We start from the raw sequence: 19,096 nt of genomic DNA on the forward strand, positions 1-19,096 counted from the left end.
AACAGTCATATATGATACTTGCTCTCCTACTTAAGTGGAAAAAAAACAGACTATGATCTGATAAAAAGTTATGTACTTGAAATTATCAACCCAATCTATAAGAATAAACCATTAAATTATTGTATTTGAAACTGGGCATATATTTACTCAAGTAAAAAGAGAAATACCTATTACTTTCAATAAAATAATTCCTATACCAGCGATTTTCAACTTTTTTAATCTCATGGCACATATAACCTAATTACTAAAATTCTGTGGCACACCAAAAAAATCTTATATATTTTTTTCTGATATGACAAAAGAAATAGGCATATTGATGCATTCACACCATATGGCTATTGTTGTGTTGGCTGTTGTCATTTTTTTATTTGACAATGTAGGGGAAAAGAGGTCAGTGCCCCTGACTAAATAGTCGGGTATTGCATTTTTAAATATTATCGCGGCACACACACTGCTCTATGAAACAACTAATGGTATCTTTACATTTTCTTTTACAGATCTCCCTTATTTCCACAGTTTTAACAACTGTGATTCTTGGGATTGCAATGGCCAGGGTAATTTCATTGAGTCCACACATGTAAGTTTTATTGCTATATTTATTGGTCTTTGATTTATGACCTTCACATAGATATTTATTTGGCATAAATCCTGAATGTAAAGTAATAGTGGTACCAGAAGCATCATTTTTCTTTCTTTATTATTTGCAAAAATAAGAGAAAATAATTACATGTAGGTAGGCATGCATGTTTACCTTGGACTCTGCATGGCTGATGAGAATGGTGAGAAATAGGATCTAGATAGAGCACTCAGGAGGAAAAGTGGTAGATGATAGAAATTTCTATATATACCTCAGAGATAGACTTGTTCTTAACAAATTTCATCAATCTAGTTGAAATGAGAGGAATAAAGAATATTGTGGATGCTTTTGGCCACTAAACAAAATGTAGTCACATTGAAAGCCACCCTTTACTCTCTACTAAGATTATATTCTTTAATTATGTTATGTTAAAATGCTTTGTCATTCGTGAACTAATAGTGAGAGATGATAGTAGTATTTGTTTTTACTGTTAATAGTTGGCCCAATAAATGTTGGCAACTTGGTGTCAGTTTCCCAAATTTTATTTACTCATCCATGAAATTCAAAGTGTGGGTACTGCTGATCTAAACAGCACAGTTTTATTATTTGGTTGTAGAATAGATTCACCAGATAAGGACTGAGTAGTTCATATCCATAGTCCCAAGAGAATGCTGGAATGAAACTAACTAAATTGGCTTTAAATGCAAAATTAGATTCCCATAATGTACAATAAGTATTTGTTGAATAAATAAATAATACATTATGGAGTTTCCATGATGTTAAATATTTTCACTATCCCAAATAAGACAAAATGAAATTAATTTAAGACATAATTACAGGCTGGATCTTCAAAGAATGTGACCTGTGAGAGAGGGAACAAAAGAAAGCCTGGTGAATAGCTACAATTAATAATGTGGTCCCCAAGGTAGCTTACTTTTTTTCTATTGATTAACTGTTCTTATACAAAAATCACTTCATTTGTTACTCGATGCTGTCAGGTAAATACCAAAAATGATGCCTCACATTTATTGGGAAGAAAATATGAATTATCTCATCTAACTGCATTTGATATGGCCTTTCCTTTGTAAAAGCAAACACTTAAATTTTTAAAGACTTAAATAAAAGGGAAATGTGTAATTATCTATGATGTTTATGTTAATGTTCTCTTCAAACAACTTAATCTCAGCTCATAATTGTATTAGTCAGCTTGGGTTGCTGGAACAAAATACTATAGGTGGGTGACTTAAACAACAGACATTTATTTTCTCACTAAACGCCCTGTGCACAAAATTCATTCTCCCAAGGGGTGGAGGAGGTCCCTCAGCCCTGCCTGCGCCCTCTAGCAGTCCGGGAGCACTGGGTGGATGCTGCAGAGGTGGGAGAGGCTCCTGCCACTGCTGCTGCGCTCGCCAGTCATGAGCCCAGCTCAGGGCTTATGGATGAGCAGTGCTCCCCCTGTGGGAGCATGCTGACCATCAGAGGCAGCTCCTGCATTGAACATCTGCCCCCTGGTGATCAGTGCGCATCATAGTGACCAGTCATTCCACCGTTTGGTCAATTTTCATATTAGCCTTTTATTATATAGGACTAGAGGCCCAGTGCACGAAATTCGTGCACTGGGAGATGGGGTTCCCTCAGCCAAGCCTGCCCCTCAGACCGGGAGCCCTCAGTGGATGTCCTACTGATGGCCACAGTCTGGCAGTAGAGGCTCGGTGCAGGCGTCCCGTGTGTGTATGTGTGTGTGTGTGTGTGTGTGTGTGTGAGTGTGTGTGTGTGTGTGTGTGTGTGTGTCTGCTGGGGGCCTGCCCCCAGCCACACCCTGGAGGCTTGGAGCAGGCGCCCCTCTCTGTTGATCTCTCAGGCTCCTGGCCTCCACTGCATGTTGTACTCTCCCTTGAGCTGTGGCCAGGGTGGGGCGCCCTTTCCTACTGTGGGATTGCCAGGGCGACCTAGAGACAGGCGCACAGGGGGGCTGGCTGCAGGCCACCCTATCCTGCTCTGGGATTGCAGCGGCGACCCAGGGGCAGGTGCACACGGGGCTGGCTGCAGGCCACCCTTTCCTGCTCCATGATCTCCGGGGCGATCCCATGGGCAGGCGCACAGGGGGGCTGGCTAGAAGCTGCTCTTTCCTGCTCAGGGATCACAGCAGCAACCCAGGGGCAGGCATACACAGGGGCTGGCTGCAGGCCCCCCTTTCCTGCTGTGGGATCGCATCGGCAAGCCCATGGGCAGGCAGGTGCACACAGGGGCTGGCTGCAGGCCCCCCTTTCCTGCTGTGGGATCGCTGCAGCAACCCACTGGCAGGCACACAGGGGGACTGGCTGCAGGCTGCCCTTTCCTGCTCCATGATCTCCGGGGCGATCCCATGGGCAGGCGCACACAGGGGCTAGCTAGAGGCCACTCTTTCCTGCTCGGGGATCACAGCGGCAACCCAGGGGCAGGCACACACAGGGGATGGCTGCAGGCCCCCCTTTCCTGATATGGGATCGCCGTGGTGACCCAGGGACAGGCGCACACTGGGGCTGGCTACAGGCCGCTCTTTCCTGCTATGCCCTTTCCTGCTCTGTGATCGCTGCGGCGATCCCATGGGCAGTCGCACATGGAGGCTGGCTGCAGGCCCCCCCTTTCCTGCTGTGGGATCGCATTGGCGATCCCATGGGCAGGCAGGTGCACAGGGGGGCTGGCTGCAGGCTGCCTTTTCCTGCTGTAGGATCTCCAGGCACTTGCTTCTTCCCTGCCCCCCTCAGCTTCTCTGATCACCAGCAGGGGGGCGGGCAAAGGCGGCCGGTTCTCCGATCCAGGGTCAGGGGCAGTGCCTCCCGGCTCTTGCCTGCCGTCTGTGTTTCCAATTACCATCCTTCCCCTATGGCCTCCCATCATTGCACCTATGTATGCAAATTAACCGCCATCTTTGTTGGCGGTTAACCTCCATCTTTGTTGGCAGTTAATTTGCATATCACCCTGATTAGCCAATGGGAAGGGTAGCGAAGTTACAGTTAATTACCATGCTTGTCTATTATTAGATAGGATAGTCTGGAGTCTGCCAGTGTGGTCGGATTCTGGTGAGAAATCTCTTTCTGGTCTTCTTGCTGTGTTTTCATGTGCAGAAAGCAAGCTCTCTGGTGTCTCCTCTTATAAGACCACTGATCCCATCAAGAGTGCCCAGCCCTCATGACCTCATCTAAACCTAATTGTCTCCCAAAGTACCCCTCTCCAGACACCATCTCACTGGAGGTTAGCACTTGAACATTGTTGGGGGAGACAGTTCAGTCCATCACAATAGAGTTTTTGAAATGCACCTGGCTCACTTCAATGTGGCCACTTATTCTTTCATATAGTAAACTCAGAATGCCTATTGTTCCTGCCTATTTTGGTGTGTGTGCCCTGAGAGAAAAAAAGCAGAGAGGCATAAGTCAGCACCTGCTGCAAGTTGTTCACAATCAGTTATAGAGAAGGGACATATTTTTAAAAAGAAAAAGAAATGACAGTATAGTAGGAGTGCAAAATAGAAGCATAAACGAGGGGTAGTGGCAGTGCCACAGAAGAGAGTGCTTAATAGTCTGTCTGAATCAGGGAGGGCTTCCTGGAGGAAGAGAAGCATGATCTGCATGTTTTGAAAGATGAATCTGAACTTTTCCAGATAGATAAGGGTGTAAAAGGCAATACAGGCCCAGGAAAGGAAAGCATAAAAACCCAAAAGCATATATTAAATTCTACTGATATTTACTTAGCATCTATTATGTTGGACTGTATTCAGTTCTGATTTTCAAAAATTGATTGCACAGCAACAAAGAGCTAAGAAATATATTGAACACAAAATTCAAGTAATAATTTTTGGCTTAATTTTTCAATTGTATAAGCCAACTATTTTCATTGAAGGTTTTATTATGAAAAGTGATTCTAAAGAATAAATCAGTAGGATATAATAAAAGGTCTTATCGATTTGGTATAGCACTGTGTTACAATATTGAGGAGAAAAAACAAGTCCTTAAAAATTGAAGGAAAATAAATTATTCATTAATTGACCTTCAGGAAAACCATTTAAAGCAATGATTTTTCAACTCTGGCTACTCATTAGAATTACCTGAGCTGAGCAGCTTTTCAAAATACTGATGTCAGATCCCTAACTGCAGAGATTCTGAGGGATCTGCGCAGTGACCAGGCGATTAGGTTCATTATTTAACAGTTATGAATCTGTGAACAAGGATCTAGAGCCCCTTGGTTTAAAGAGATTAAAATTATGAGCACACTTTCAACTGATGCATCATTTCTAAAAATAGACAGGAGATTTTATGTTATTTTAGTTACTCTTCTGCCATTATTTTTCAGGATTCATTTTCCACTTACTTTTTTCTTAGTATCTTTTATATACAAAATGTTATGTGAGATACTATTTTGAATACAAAGAGCAGTAAAATATATCACAAATCATCATCATAAAGGCAGCATATCTCGATACAAAGGAAGAGAAAGGAGAAGACACTTCCTGGTTGGGCTTAATGAATTGATTTTATGGCCACAGAGCTATTTATTTCTGTCGTAACCACAATGAGGCCTGCATCTTTCTTAGCTTCCTCTAGTGGTGATGTCTTATTTTATCTGAGCCTTTGAAATTTTCCTAATAACAGTGGTTATTTACTTCACTCTTTCAATATTTAGATGTTAAAGAAGTGTGTTTCCTAATACTGTGCCGCCTTTTATTTCTGTTTGAATACTACTGCAAACAACTTCTGTTTGTCCAGTTTTACAATCAGGCTAATCAACTCCCATGTTCAGGGGCTGGCATAGCAGCTAGCCAGGCAGGCTTCTTTCTGAAAATATGACAGCCACAAATGCTCATAATCCATAAAACATGAGAAATTCAGTAATCCAATGTGTGTTTTTCCTCATTCTTGGTTCAGATGAATGATCAGAAAAACTAGATTTTTTCGTAGGGCTTTTAAATTGGTATTTGAAAGATTTTTAAACCCACTATCAGAAAGGAGGAAGGTCTGTAATGGCTACTGGTATTGACCTTGTTACTATGGAAACGCCTTTTTAGTGGTTGTGTTTTAAAAATAAAACACAGTTCAATTTCCTTTTTCATAACTCAGAGGGCCATAAGTTCTGCTTTTTGATATGATGTCAAATAGCTCACAGTCCAATGACTTTCAGTTCTTTTTGGAAATAATGGTCAGTTTATTGTATTTTCAAACCTTTTGTTTTCGAAGAACTAAGGCAGCAAAGCAATTTAATTGCTTTCTAGAAAGTGTGCTAGTATGAAAATGCAATAGCACAGTCCTCCCATTATTTTTTAAACTAGGATCAGAGACATCATTGCTATGAAAACCTTCATTCTGTGCTATGTTAATATTCAATTCTTTATATTTAAAATAGAAATGATAGTATGCAGTCCATATTTACAGCTATTTTTTCTTCATGTGGCATCTCTTTTACAGCATTTTAAACAATTTTGTGTGTGATTGGTGTCCCAAATATAATTCCAAAAATGCAGCTACACTTTCCCCAGGAATTAATACTCATAAAATGTGCCTTCCCCAAGGACCTCAACACATATTAGTTCCTCTACCCCTTATCCATTCTAATCCTGAACTTCTACAATATAATCCTATACATAAGAAGGAATAAAGGGAATTAAAGAAAGGATCAGAAAAAAATGTGTTAAGATAGAGGAACAGTGCATATTTGAAAAAATGGAATAATTCGTTTTGTTAAATGGAATGTTTTGATAATGTATACATTATTGCTCTTTTTGTTGCCAGTGACAACAACCACAGACCCTAACTGAATGAAGAAAAGGGAATTTATTGCTCACATTACTGTAACGTTGAAGGGTAGTTCTGTTATGAGATTTGGTGGAATTTAGGAGCTCAGTCAATGAAATCAGGCATAATTTAATCTCTTTTTTTTAATCTCTTGGCTTCACTTCCTGTTATGTCTCTAGTTTCTGACAGGCTTTCTCTTTATTGTAACAAGATGGCAGCAGCAGTCTCAGCCTACATCCATTCAAGTTCAAGTCCATATAAAAAGAAAGAGCTTTGTTTTATAAATTATCGCCAACTTTACTTCCAGTGTCAGTTCTGCTTGGCTCTACTGAGGACCTGTGACACTCACAAACCCTATCATCATGGCCTCTTTGAGTTGCTCATGTTTAGATTACTTGATTACCCTACATGCTAAGGATAAGGTCAACCAAACTAAACCACATGGACTAAGAGTGGGGGGAGGACGATCCCAAAGGAAAGCAAGGCAATGATGCCAGGAGCAGACACTGCCTGATGCAAACCACAGGTTTCTACTGCAGGTGACAGGAAGTTACTGGTAACCTTCCAGAGATTCAATCAAATAATATGGGTAGAAGCCAGATGAGAGAGAATTAAGATGAAAGCAAAATGATAAGAAAGTACATTTTGCAGATCCTCTCCCTCCTCCTTCTTATTTGTGTGTGAAGAGCATAAGTAAATGCAAATGACATGACAAAACAGTGGTTTGAGGGAGTAAGAACTCTAAAGAATATCTTTTTTACCATAGAAGATATTGAACTTGTTATAGATCAAGCCAGGAGATCTTGAAAAGTTGGAATTTACAATATAGAGTAATCCTTGGAGAGGAGTTGGGATACTTCTTCCTGTTGAAACAGTAAGAGTATGGAGGGTAAATATGGTTTCATTCTGAAGACCAGTAAAGGGAATTTGCATGTCCATGTGCAGCACCCTCTATTTTTTTCTGAAATGGGATTATCTGAGAGTGTGGTAGACGGGAGTAGGATCTGAACTTGAATACTTTGGTTGGTTAAATTTGGAATTTTACCATAGGACGTGAGAAGGGACTTACACATAGGAATACAATAATAATGCTATTTGTAAAATTATCTTTATTCATCTTTTGTATGTTTTGTTGTGTATTTTATGTATTTCTCACCATATTGTGAACTCCGTGAGAACAGAGATCACATTTGTTTTACTTCACACCGAATCCCTAACTCAGCATAGGGCTTAACAGTTAGAATTCAGCAAAGAACTGTTGATCAGTTGAATAAGTGAATGAATCTATGTTTTTTTCTGATTTTAGTTGATTCAACTTGAGGATTGACTGACCAAATTTTTGAAGTAATGAAAAAATAAAAATTACCTTGGGACAATAAAAATTTCATACAAGGGGGTTGGGGGTGGGCAATGGGGGATAAGGACACATATGTAATACCTTAATCAATAAAAAAAATTCATACAAAAATATTCTCTTGTCAAAGAAAATTTTCCTAAGGTTATTTTCATACTAGAAAAATTTGCTGACTCATTGCTAAAATATCATTTGACTCCAAGTTTTGCAGCACTGTTAGAGCTACTGGTAAGTTTTACCAGTTTGCCTACATGAAGCAACAAATAGAATGTGCCCTTGACTGGGAATCAAACCTGAGACCTTTTGGTGCATGGGCTGATGCTCTAACCACCTCACAACACTTGGCCAGGGTCCATCACTAATATGATTATAAATGGCTGCCTTAGTGAGGTTGACAACCTGTTTGTTATTGCCAGTTAGAATACATACTGGTCTCTGGTATAGATTTAAAGGTATTGGGACTGTGAAGATGAAGGGAAAAAAAATCCATGGCCTTAGACACCTGTAGTGTGTAGATGGGGAGAATAGATACCAGAGAGATAATCTGAATAAAATACTTAATAGAATTATAGGAAAGTGCCATGGAAACAGAGGAAGAGTCCTTAACACAAGCTGGGCAGGCAGGCAGGTGGGGTGGACAAGCACATAGAAGGTAATCTCCATAGACTATTTAATAGAATTTCAAGATAATGCAATATGTGCTCTGCTGCTTAAAATGTGCTGGCATTAATTGGATGAAAAGGAGAGTGGGAGGAGGTTGGAAGCTATTGTTGGCAGAAGTGTGTGAGGCCAAGAGGTACGATGCATATAATGACAGAATCAGTTCAAGATGATCACATTAGGAGAGGGACATGGAGAGGACGGACACTTTGCCATTGATTAGGGGACTATCAAATAAAAATAAAGGTTTCTCCCTTAAGAATGTCCTCAAAAACTCTATCTTGCTTTTATGTTGCATCAGAGGTGAGCACAGATTGGGGGTAGAAAGACATGATACAAGAGAAGAGGAAGTAAAGAGGAGGGTGATGCCAAAGTTTTCTGTTTGGATAACCAGACCGGTAGATGGTCCAGAGCTCACCACCAAAACGAGGAAATGGAAGAGTCTGTTCAGTCAATTAGCATTTACTAAATGCTTCCTTGCTTTAGTCACTTTTCAGGTACTGGGACTGGGAAGATCAATAAAGCAACAATCCCTTTTTGCAGGACTCTTAAAACTTATTGGGGGTAAGGTGGGGTGGACAAACACATAGAAGGTGACCTCAGCAGACTACTTAATAGAGTTATGAGCAGGTGTATTGAAATGTAGAGGAAGGGCCCCAGATTTTTCTAAGTTACTAACCAGGATAGGAGAGGAAGCAGTCTGGGAAAAAATAATGAGTTTTTAATATTTTAACATCTTTATTTTGAGTAACACCTGGTGTTCAGAGAGCGGAAGAAGAAGTCACCCAGCGTTTTGGAAATGCAAGTCTGGAGTTTAGGGACAGTCTGCTATGCACAAGATTGTACAGAGACAGTGTATAAGGTGAAGAGAGGTAAATCCAAGTAGACCCCTAATAGAAAATAATTAACTGCATTACATTATTTTAATGTAATTAAAATAATGTAATTAAAATAATGTAATGTAAAATATTTTAATGTAATTCTGTTCTGCGTAAAACACAGTTGAGAATCAAACAACACTCATAAATCTAACAAATTTTTATTATATGAAGAAGTGAGGCCCTGGCCGAGTAGCTCAATTGATTAAAGCATTGTCCTGAGGCGCCAGAGTGAGTGTTCCATCTCCAGTCAGCCCACATGCAAAGAGCAACCAATGAATGAATAAGTGGAACAATGAGTTGAATCAATCTTTCTCACCTCTCTCTCTCTCAAATCAATTTAAAAACTAAATTTAACTTAAAAATTATATAAATAGAAAATGAAAAGGGAAATCCTGCCCCCTCTGATCCACTCTCTGCTTTTTCAACCCAAACTGACAAAATAGTTAACACCAGTTTGTAAAGAGTTAACAGAGGAATTAGAGCCAATAGTGGAGGAAGAAAGAACGAAAGAAAAAGAGAGAGAGAGAGAGAGAGAGAGAGAGAAGAAGTGACAATAAAAATCAAAAGTGGTTAGTGTCCCAAATGAGAAAAAAGAAGTATTTGTGATATTTGTGGTGCCAAGCTGTGCAAGCTTTTTATATGATTCACATAAAAAAGAAGATATTTTGGCAAAAAAAAAATTCAGCATAATGTCTTACTCAAGATTAGCTTTATGTAAAATGTGTTTTTCTTTAAAAAAAAGAATCAGTTTCGATGTTTAGAGTGATTCCCAAAAAGAATTTTCATGAATAGCTTTATATATTCATGTAAATCACAATTGTGTAGAGAACAGAATCAGAAGAAACGTGAGCTGGGAGCCAGGAAGCGGCAGACAGCTGTCAGCCAAGGCCCCGCTGGGGAAGTGGGCAGATCTGCCTCCCTCATTAATAGCTGGTGGCCTGACAGGAAACGTGAAGCTTTTGTTTGCCTGCCAGACAGAGCCCTTAACTCTCCGATGTATCTGGTTGAAGAGGTTAATATGTAAGGCTCTCTTAACAAAAATGCAGACCCTGCCGAGACCATCTGATTTGGAAGAGGCAGTGCCTGTGTTTAGCGGAAAAGAATCTGGGCAGGTACCACAGAGAGGTGTGATGTTTGATCTTTTGGATCGGAAGTCTTATGTTCTGGGGATCAGAAGCAATCCCCCTGAAGCTTGTTTTCATAAGTCTGTGAAGACTGAAGGCATATTTGTTAGGGCTTGCTTCCTATTGCTTTGCCTTATTACTTCCACCCAACTGTTGTCAACGTGGAATTTGTCTTTCAAAATAGGATGAAATGCCTGAATCCAAGAATACAAGCTGAGATAATTTTGCAAAATGAAGAACTCCCCCAAACCTCCCCACTCCCACACAAAAAGGCTTCTTAAAAAATGTAACTACGTATATGACTGGATTTTTTAGAGTAAGGGAAGCAAGCTATTATTCTTTTGAAAGTATTTGCCATACCAAGGCTGCAAACTGCTGTAAGCCAGCCTCTATTTTTGTTAGTATTAAAATATATTAAAATACGCCGAAACCGGTTTGGCTCAGTGGATAGAGCGCCGGCCTGTGGACTGAAGGGTCCCAGGTTCGATTCCGGTCAAGGGCATGTACCTGGGTTGCGGGCATATCCCCAGTAGGAGATGTGCAGGAGGCAGCTGATCGATGTTTCTCTCTCATCGATGTTTCTAACTCTCTATCTCTCTCCCTTCCTCTCTGTAAAATATCAATAAAATATATTTAAAAAAAAATATATATATATATATATATATTAAAATACTTGAAGCATTTAACCTTACAGTAAGCCTCCATTATGTTGCCTTGATCTATTTGAAGCTTTATGGGACATTTTAAAGGATCCTGATTTACCCCAATATTACTTTCATTTGGATTTATTTTTTTCTCAAAAGAATACATTCATATATTTCTACAAAATCAAATATTACTGATGGCTTTTAATGAAACAGAGAGATCTACTACCAAATCTTTTCCTATTTCAGATGTATCATTTGGCATTTATATTTTTTACTTTACATAATATGCTTGTAATTGCTATTTCTGGTTTCTCACTGTTCTCTTGTCACATAGTAAATGAGGATTTAGCTCTCTCAAATGATAATTTCTCTCCTTCCATATCATAATATGCAAATATATAACACAGTGTTCAAAATTAAATAGTTATAGCTCTCTTCTTGCACACTTGTTTTTCTCAAATTAACACTTGCTTTTGGCTTTGTTTTTAACCATGTTTAGCTAGATGTCCAGTTATATATTTTTTAAGACTTTGTTTTTTTAGAGCAGTTTTTAATTCACAGCAAAATTGAAAGGCAAGTTTTTCCATATATCTTGTACCACACACCATAGGTCCCCCATTATTAGCATCCCCTACTAGAGTGGTGCATTGGTTACAATTGATGAATGTAGATTATACATCATAATCAACCAAGGTCTATAATTTAAGTAGAGTTCACTCTTGGTATTGTACATTCTGTGGGTTTGGGCAAATGTGTAATGACATGCCTCCATCATTATAGTATCATGCAGAGTATTTCACTGCCCTAAAATTCCTCTTACTCTGCTTCTTCATGCCATGCCCTAAACCCCAACTCCTGGCAACCACTGATCTTTTTACTGTCTTCATAATTTTGCCTTTTCTGGAATAAAATATAGGTGGAATTATACAGTATTTCTCTTCTTACATACTTGTTTTTTCCCTAGAATTAACACATGTATTATGGAAAAAGTGATGGTGAATATCCTTATCCGGTTTCCATCTTTAACTATAATATTGATAATTTGCCACTTCTAAGTATGTCATATTTCTATTAGGTTAAGGAAGTTCTATTTATTAATATTTTGTTTATCAAAATAAATACTGGATTATAGGCTATTCAAAATATTTTTCAATGGTGTAAGCTTTTAATTCCATTAACCTGTTAATGTGATGAATTACATTAATAGATTCTTCAGTTATTGAACTACCCTTGCATTTATTGGAAAAACTCTTTTTAGTCATGATTTTTTCTTACATATTTTCTTGATTGCATTTGATATTTCATTTTCTCTTTCAGCATCTAAGCCTAAAGTCAGAACAATCTGTAGTTCATTTTCTCATCCACATTGGGTATCAAGGTTTCAGCAATCTCATAAAATATCAAATGACACTTTTTCATTTTTTTCTCTTGAAATGGTTGTCTAGAACTCAATCACAGGCTATTTCATAAGCAATTGCAAAGCCATATTCAATATCTTTTTTTTTCACTTTATCTAGATTTGTATACATATTTTTTTCCCAAGCTATAACATCTTTTTTGGTACTTTACATCTTATAAAATCAGCATCATTATGCTGAACACAGAAAATCCAAACTGATCTCTAGTTACTGTTCCATATTCCATCTTTGCTAGGAATATACTGAAGGAACCATATGGGCCAAGAACATTTTAAAAAACTTAAATAAAGAAGAAAAATGAATATCAAACTCCTATCTTTTCATTACTAATATAATAGTTAAAAAGACACCACTACAATCCGTACTGGACAGAAAAAAATGAGTTTTATTTGCCTGCAAATACTTTAACAGGAAAAGTACATCATTTAAAATATATTAGAAAGTTAAAAATAGTCAAGTTTCTGCAACTGTTAGTACTGCCTTTAAAAAAATATTTAAAGATCATGAACAAAATATGTATTTTTTCACATTAACATTGGAACTTGACAGGTAGTAGTGGAGGCAGCAGGTGGCAGCAACTCCCACTCAAAAAACTAAGGGAAGTGGAGCAAGCCTTGTACCAGCTGGAGGCCTCCCTTGGAGGCTAGCTAGTTCCTTTGTGTCTGCATCTGCTCATTTCAAAAGTGGAAAGAAATGGCATAATGCATAAATCTCACTAACTTTGATAAAACCAATGGTATGTTTATGTGTCTACTTTACCTGTAGAATTAATAACAAACATAAAATAGATGGCTTTGTGCTTTTTAGGACTTTTCTTCCCCACCCCCCTCTTCTAATGTCATGCATTCTTTGGGTCTTGCTAAATCTTTTTCTTTTCAGGGAAACTAGCCATACTTTTTAGACTTTTGCTACCTTTTAGTTCATGACAGTGGATAATAACAACAATTCAGTGCATAATCTGAACACAATATATTCCAGGCTCTCTGTCAGGAGTTTTATATGAACTCAATGAATAAGGTACTCTCATTGTCTTCCTTTTGTAGAGATCAAAACTGAAACACAGAGAGGTTAAGTAACTTCCCTAAGATCACACAGCTAATAAGTGGAAGGAGCCAGAAAACGCAAAAAGGCTGTCCTTCCTGGGGTCTATGCTCTTCACCATTACTGGCGAATGTGTTAATCAGGGAAACCAATCCCTGCCAACAGAGAGGCTAGCAAATATTTTAATTCCACCAAGAAAGAGGTTCCTTTGAGTCACTTAAAGAGTATATGTTTTCAACCTTTTTGAGAAGTATGTCCAAAGGTGGAAACAAGGTGACTGAGAGTTCAGTGTGGAAGAGATATTGAGATGGACAGACCAAGGAGAAATCTCAACTTACTATCTGAGAAGATTGACCAATTATGTGACCACCCAGAACTTTACTCTCCTAATATATTACATGGTGATAATAATACTTGGGTTATTGTGAAGATTGAGATAACATAAGATAGTTTCCCGAACATGGCTAAGTTCATCATTGATTGACATTAGTTCATGTCCACCTTCCTCAATAAAGTAGTGCCAACTTTGAATTTCTGTTGTGTAGGATGAATCTGGAAGAATTAGTTGGAGGGGAATAAAGGGCAGTATTGATTAATTGAGGAATAACACTGCATTATTAATTTTTGTATCTTTCTCCATTATATCAAATGAGTGCATAACAAATGTTTGTTGTTAAATTAATGACCAAATAGTCACAAAATTAGGTAATCAGTGGATATTTAAAATAGGTAATATAGCCTTTCCAAGTATTTGACATGCATTTTTAGAGGACTGGGGTTAACAGAAAGCATTGATATACCTAAGGAATTTATTTTCAATTAATGGAGGCCCCTTATTATTTCTGACATAAAGATATTCCATTTATATTGTGACAACATTCCTTGTTCTCAGATATGGTTATGCTTGTATCTGTTTAATTATTCATTAAATTAACTATCTTTTAGACCAAAAACAGAAGATGCCTGGGTATTTGCAAAACCCAATGCCATTCAGGCTGTTGGTGTCATGTCTTTTGGTGAGTATATGGTTTCAAAGGCTTTTTCTCAATATGGAGTCTTCTGTACAGTGAAGAAGTGCTGTGTTTCAGATCTGTGTCTGGCGAACAGATGTCCTATGTCCTAGACATCCTATTAGCAGCATATGATCTAGTTTGTGCCAACATAAAATTAGGCCCAAACTTTTCTCACTCATCACTAAAATTTGCTTCCATTTGGACAAGTCTCTTTCTCATGCAGAACATTCATAAAAGCCATCTTATTTCTTCACTTGAAAATCTAGCAAATGTTATGGATTTCTTTAAAACCTTGCACATAAAGTATTAGGAATTGGCCGGATGTCTAAAGTGCCTCTGTTACATCACAGATTGGGAAAGAAGCTGTGGACCGGAAATATAGTGTTATTTATATTCCCCTTAAGATTGGAAAGGCCACTAGAAAATGGAAAATGGGAGAGAAAATGGAATAGGCCTGGTTTATATCAAGAGTGACATGAAGAGACTACACAGGCCTAATGTGAATGAAATTTCTCGTTCCCAAAGCTGTTAGAAAGATTATTTTTTGATATATCTCATAAATTAGTATATTTGAACTTCAGTTCATCTTCATTCCAAAGTAGCATGCATCTCTGAGTTTCCAGAAGTAAACGGAGGACACTGATGCTTGTTCAATAATGATTTTTCTTGTTTGTTTGCAGCATTTATTTGCCACCATAACTGCTTCTTAGTGTATGGTTCTTTGGAGGAACGCACAGTAGCTAAGTGGTCCCGCATCATCCACGTGTCCACCTTGGTTTCTGTGCTTATCAGTATTCTCTTTGCTACATGTGGATACTTGACATTTACTGGCTTCACCCAAGGTAAATGAGAGGTTTGGTCTTACCATATTTGGTATTCACATGGAGTGGTGTTATCACTTTTCATTTTGGGTACAGTTATACCCCATGTTCTACTTCAGACAAATGCTCTCTCTTCTATCTATTTTTTCCTCTACCTCCTACCTCTCTGCTGCTTCTGTTTCCTAATTTTCTCATTTTAAAACTGCTAAACTTATTTTTTTAAATATATTTTTAATTTTATTTTCTTTATTGATTAAGGTAGTACATATGTGTCTTTATTGCCCGCCCCCTCCCCGCTCATGCCCTCACTCCCCTGGTGTCTGTGTCCATTGGTTATGCTTATATGCTTGCACACAAGTTCTTTGGTGATGAGAGATAATCATTGATTGGCTTCCTCCTGTACGCCCCCTACTGGGGATCGAGCCTGAAAGCCGGGCATATGCCCTTGACCAGAATCAAACCTGTGACCCTTCAGTCCACAGGTCAATGCTCTATCCACTGAGCCAAACCAGCTAGGGCTATAACAAAAAATATATAGCCCTAGCTAAATCCCCAGTAGGGGGCATACAGGAGGAAGCCAATCAATGATTATCTCGCATCACTGATGTTTCTATCTCTCTCTCCCTCTCCCTTCCTCTCTGAAATCAAGAGAGAGGGAGAGTGAAATAGTAACATCAATGATGACAGAGAATTATCAATCCGATACCTTCTGCACGCACCCTGTTGGGGGTCAAGCCTGCAACCTGACTCCCAACCACTGAGCAACAATGGCCCGGCAAAACTGCTAAAATTCTGTAGCCCATTCTCCCTCCTTCATGCTTTCCCTTCAGAGTACCTGAATTCTAGTTTCCTTCTTTGCTACTCCACTGCAACTTTATTTTCGAAAACAGCAATATCCTCCCACGCTTCAAAGCTAATCAAAGCTAAGAATCTTCTTCTTGGTTCTGCTTCTCATAGACTTCTCTGAATCACTCATTAGTACTGAACATCCTTTCCTCCTGAAGAGAAAGGAGCACTACCATGCCCTCATTTGCTCTGTTAATAATTTTTTTCTCTCCAAGTAATTCATCTTTGCTTTCTCATCCCTCCCCCTCTCTACCCCCACTTCCCATTAATTGGTTCAGGCAACTTGCCTTTTTTCCTCTTAACAAATTCTCTGCAGACTTTCATTATCTTAACTAGTCCAGAACTGTTTATAGCCATCTTCAGCCTCTTGCCTGCAGGACATTTCTACTTAGTTGTTCCATTCTTGCCTTGAACACAAAACATCATTATTCTCAAAGCCAGCCTCTTCCCTTCCCCCAACCTCACCTCACGGCACCGCACCGAACTTTCTCCTCTGGTCTTCTATGCAGCCAGGCCCAGCAACTGAGCGGTCACCGTTCTCTTCCTTTGACCCTCACACTCCCTTAGCTATGTCGTATGATATTCAGTGTGACAGCCTGCTAAATGCTGTGATTCATGAACCGCACAGCTTTTGCAGGTCTGTTAGCTCATTTGACCTTTAAACAACTCCGTGAAGGTAAGTGGAAAAACCAGCTTTACCCCCTTTTAAAACACAAACGGAAGTGACTTGCCCAAGCTGGCTGGTGACAAAGTAGAAAACAAGTCTCCAGACTTCCAGTACAATTTTATTTTCATTTTTGTGCTGCTTACCACATTTTGGTCAAGTGTGACCCATTAAAAGCTGTCTCTTAGACGCCTGCTCCCCTTAGGTGAGTTTTCAAACAGAGGTTACAGGTGACTATGATTAAAGACAGATATTACTTGAGAAATAAAGATGGTTTCAAAAGAGAGTGATTAACATAAGGCCAATGCAGTAAAAATATAATACATGTGTGCGCCATAAAGGAGCAGTAATGAAGTCCCTTGAGAGTCTTGTTAAGAATCTTCTCAAAATATTGTCACGTGTCACTATTTTTGCCAAGATGAATGGTCCATAGGCTCCAATCTATACAAAACCTTGGTTTTTAAATGTCTTCTCTGTAACACACAAACCCTTTTTATTGGTCACAACTCATTGGTGTATTTAACAGTGGTAATTGCTCAGATACAATTAAATCTTTATATAACAAAGCTGACAGGTTTGGTAGGGTTGGTGTGTGTGTGTGTGTGTGTGTGTGTGTGTGTGTGTGTGTGTGTGTTTCCCTAGCTATAATTCCCTAAAATACACTTAGTCTTAAGCTAGAGAAAGCTGACATTGTTTCTTCAGGCCATTTCACCTAAGGCAGATCTGGTCTTGTTTGTGCAAACTGTGTGCTTCTTTTCTTTTCCCTCTAAGTAGATTAATTTCAGCCTGTGAGGAGGCAGTCAGAACTCTAGATTGTTCTTGACATTCCCAGTGACTTTTGAATCGGTGTCAGGCTCATTTTTTAGTGGAGGTTAGTGAAGGGGAGCATCTGTCCTGTTTTCTTAAAGTGCTGGAACCTTTTCCATCAACCTTAAAACAGGTCTCTGCCAATACTGCTCTGTGGTTAATCCCCTTCGGCCCCAAAGAAACACTAGGGAGTAATATACATTTGTTCTAGTTGATGGTGGGAGGAGAGAAGAGTCACTTGAAATAAGTCTTATGAAGAGGCAGGTCATTTTGCTTTTTAATGAAAGTACAAAAGTATTGTTTTCTTTTTAAACAATGGAGTAGTGTGTGACTTTAAACTAATTTCCTAATCAGTCTAATGAAAACTGACCAAAATTTTAAGACGTAAGTATGTTATATTTAGGAAATAAACAGACCACAGGTTTTTTTTTGTTTGTTTCAGTACTGGGAAACTTTTTTTGCTGACCTGTCTTTTGTGCCCTCATCAGATTACAGAGGTATCTGAGAAAATACAGTCTCTATGTAAGAACTGGTTCAAGGGATATATAGTCCCTCATTGAGTTTGGAACTAATGAAATATACTACACTTCCATATTTTCACTTTTTTTAAAATATATTTTTTATTGATTAAGATATTACATATGTGTCCTTATCCCCACGTTAACCTCTACCCTCCCCCCCCCCCCCGCTCATGCCATATTTTCACTTTTTAATCAGTGCATATACAGTGGAGTTCATTGGATACCATGAAAGATAATGTATGTTTGGAATTTCTTGCTGTGGCCTGAGTTTGTGATTAGACTCTGTGGTGTGATACACAGGAAATTCATCTCCCCAGACACAATGGTCCACTCTTCCTTTCAAGATTGTCCTTGATCTATGAATAGCATTTCAAAAGGAAATTTGTTTATTTTAAAAGACCCTTTAAAAAAATAATGAAGTCACTTACTTACCAGAAACAAAGACCAGAAGCAAGTTTATAAAACCAATGCACAAGAATTTAGGGAGTTGATTCTGGTGTACGAAGACAATGGATAAAAATACTTTACAGAAGCTGATACAAATTTAAGCAAATCTACCAAAGAAAAAAATGAGAATAAGAGGAAAACTATTAGTGATTAATTAATCTTCAGGTGGAACATATACTAGTTTTCATATCAGACAATAATTATATAGTTATTGAATTCAAAAACATATTTAGATTTGGCAGTTTATTCTATGGATTAAACAGTGAAGTTTATGTAGCTTCATTGATATAATAAATATCCACCATCTACTTTATTAGATATTTATATCAATGTATAATATTTATTAAGTAAATCTATTTTATATCATTCTCTAGGAGACTTATTTGAAAATTATTGCAGAAATGATGACCTGGTAACCTTTGGAAGGTTTTGTTATGGAGTCACGGTCATCTTGACGTACCCAATTGAATGCTTTGTGACCAGAGAGGTAAGCACAATTCCTTTCCAACA

At 38.4% G+C, this 19,096-nt stretch overlaps 1 protein-coding gene across 1 annotated transcript in view; it reads left to right on the forward strand.

Moving 5' to 3' along the window:
- Positions 1–19,096, forward strand: part of SLC38A11 (solute carrier family 38 member 11) — a 46,031-nt gene that overhangs the window by 11,827 nt on the left and 15,108 nt on the right. The window contains exons 7-10 of the mRNA XM_036320583.1: positions 498–577; positions 14,413–14,483; positions 15,161–15,322; positions 18,961–19,073. Of these exons, the coding sequence (XP_036176476.1) occupies positions 498–577; positions 14,413–14,483; positions 15,161–15,322; positions 18,961–19,073 (426 nt within the window). The remainder of the gene's footprint in view (positions 1–497; positions 578–14,412; positions 14,484–15,160; positions 15,323–18,960; positions 19,074–19,096) is intronic.

This window comes from Myotis myotis, unplaced genomic scaffold (assembly GCF_014108235.1).
Source record: "Myotis myotis isolate mMyoMyo1 unplaced genomic scaffold, mMyoMyo1.p scaffold_m19_p_8, whole genome shotgun sequence".
Taxonomy (NCBI): domain Eukaryota; kingdom Metazoa; phylum Chordata; class Mammalia; order Chiroptera; family Vespertilionidae; genus Myotis; species Myotis myotis.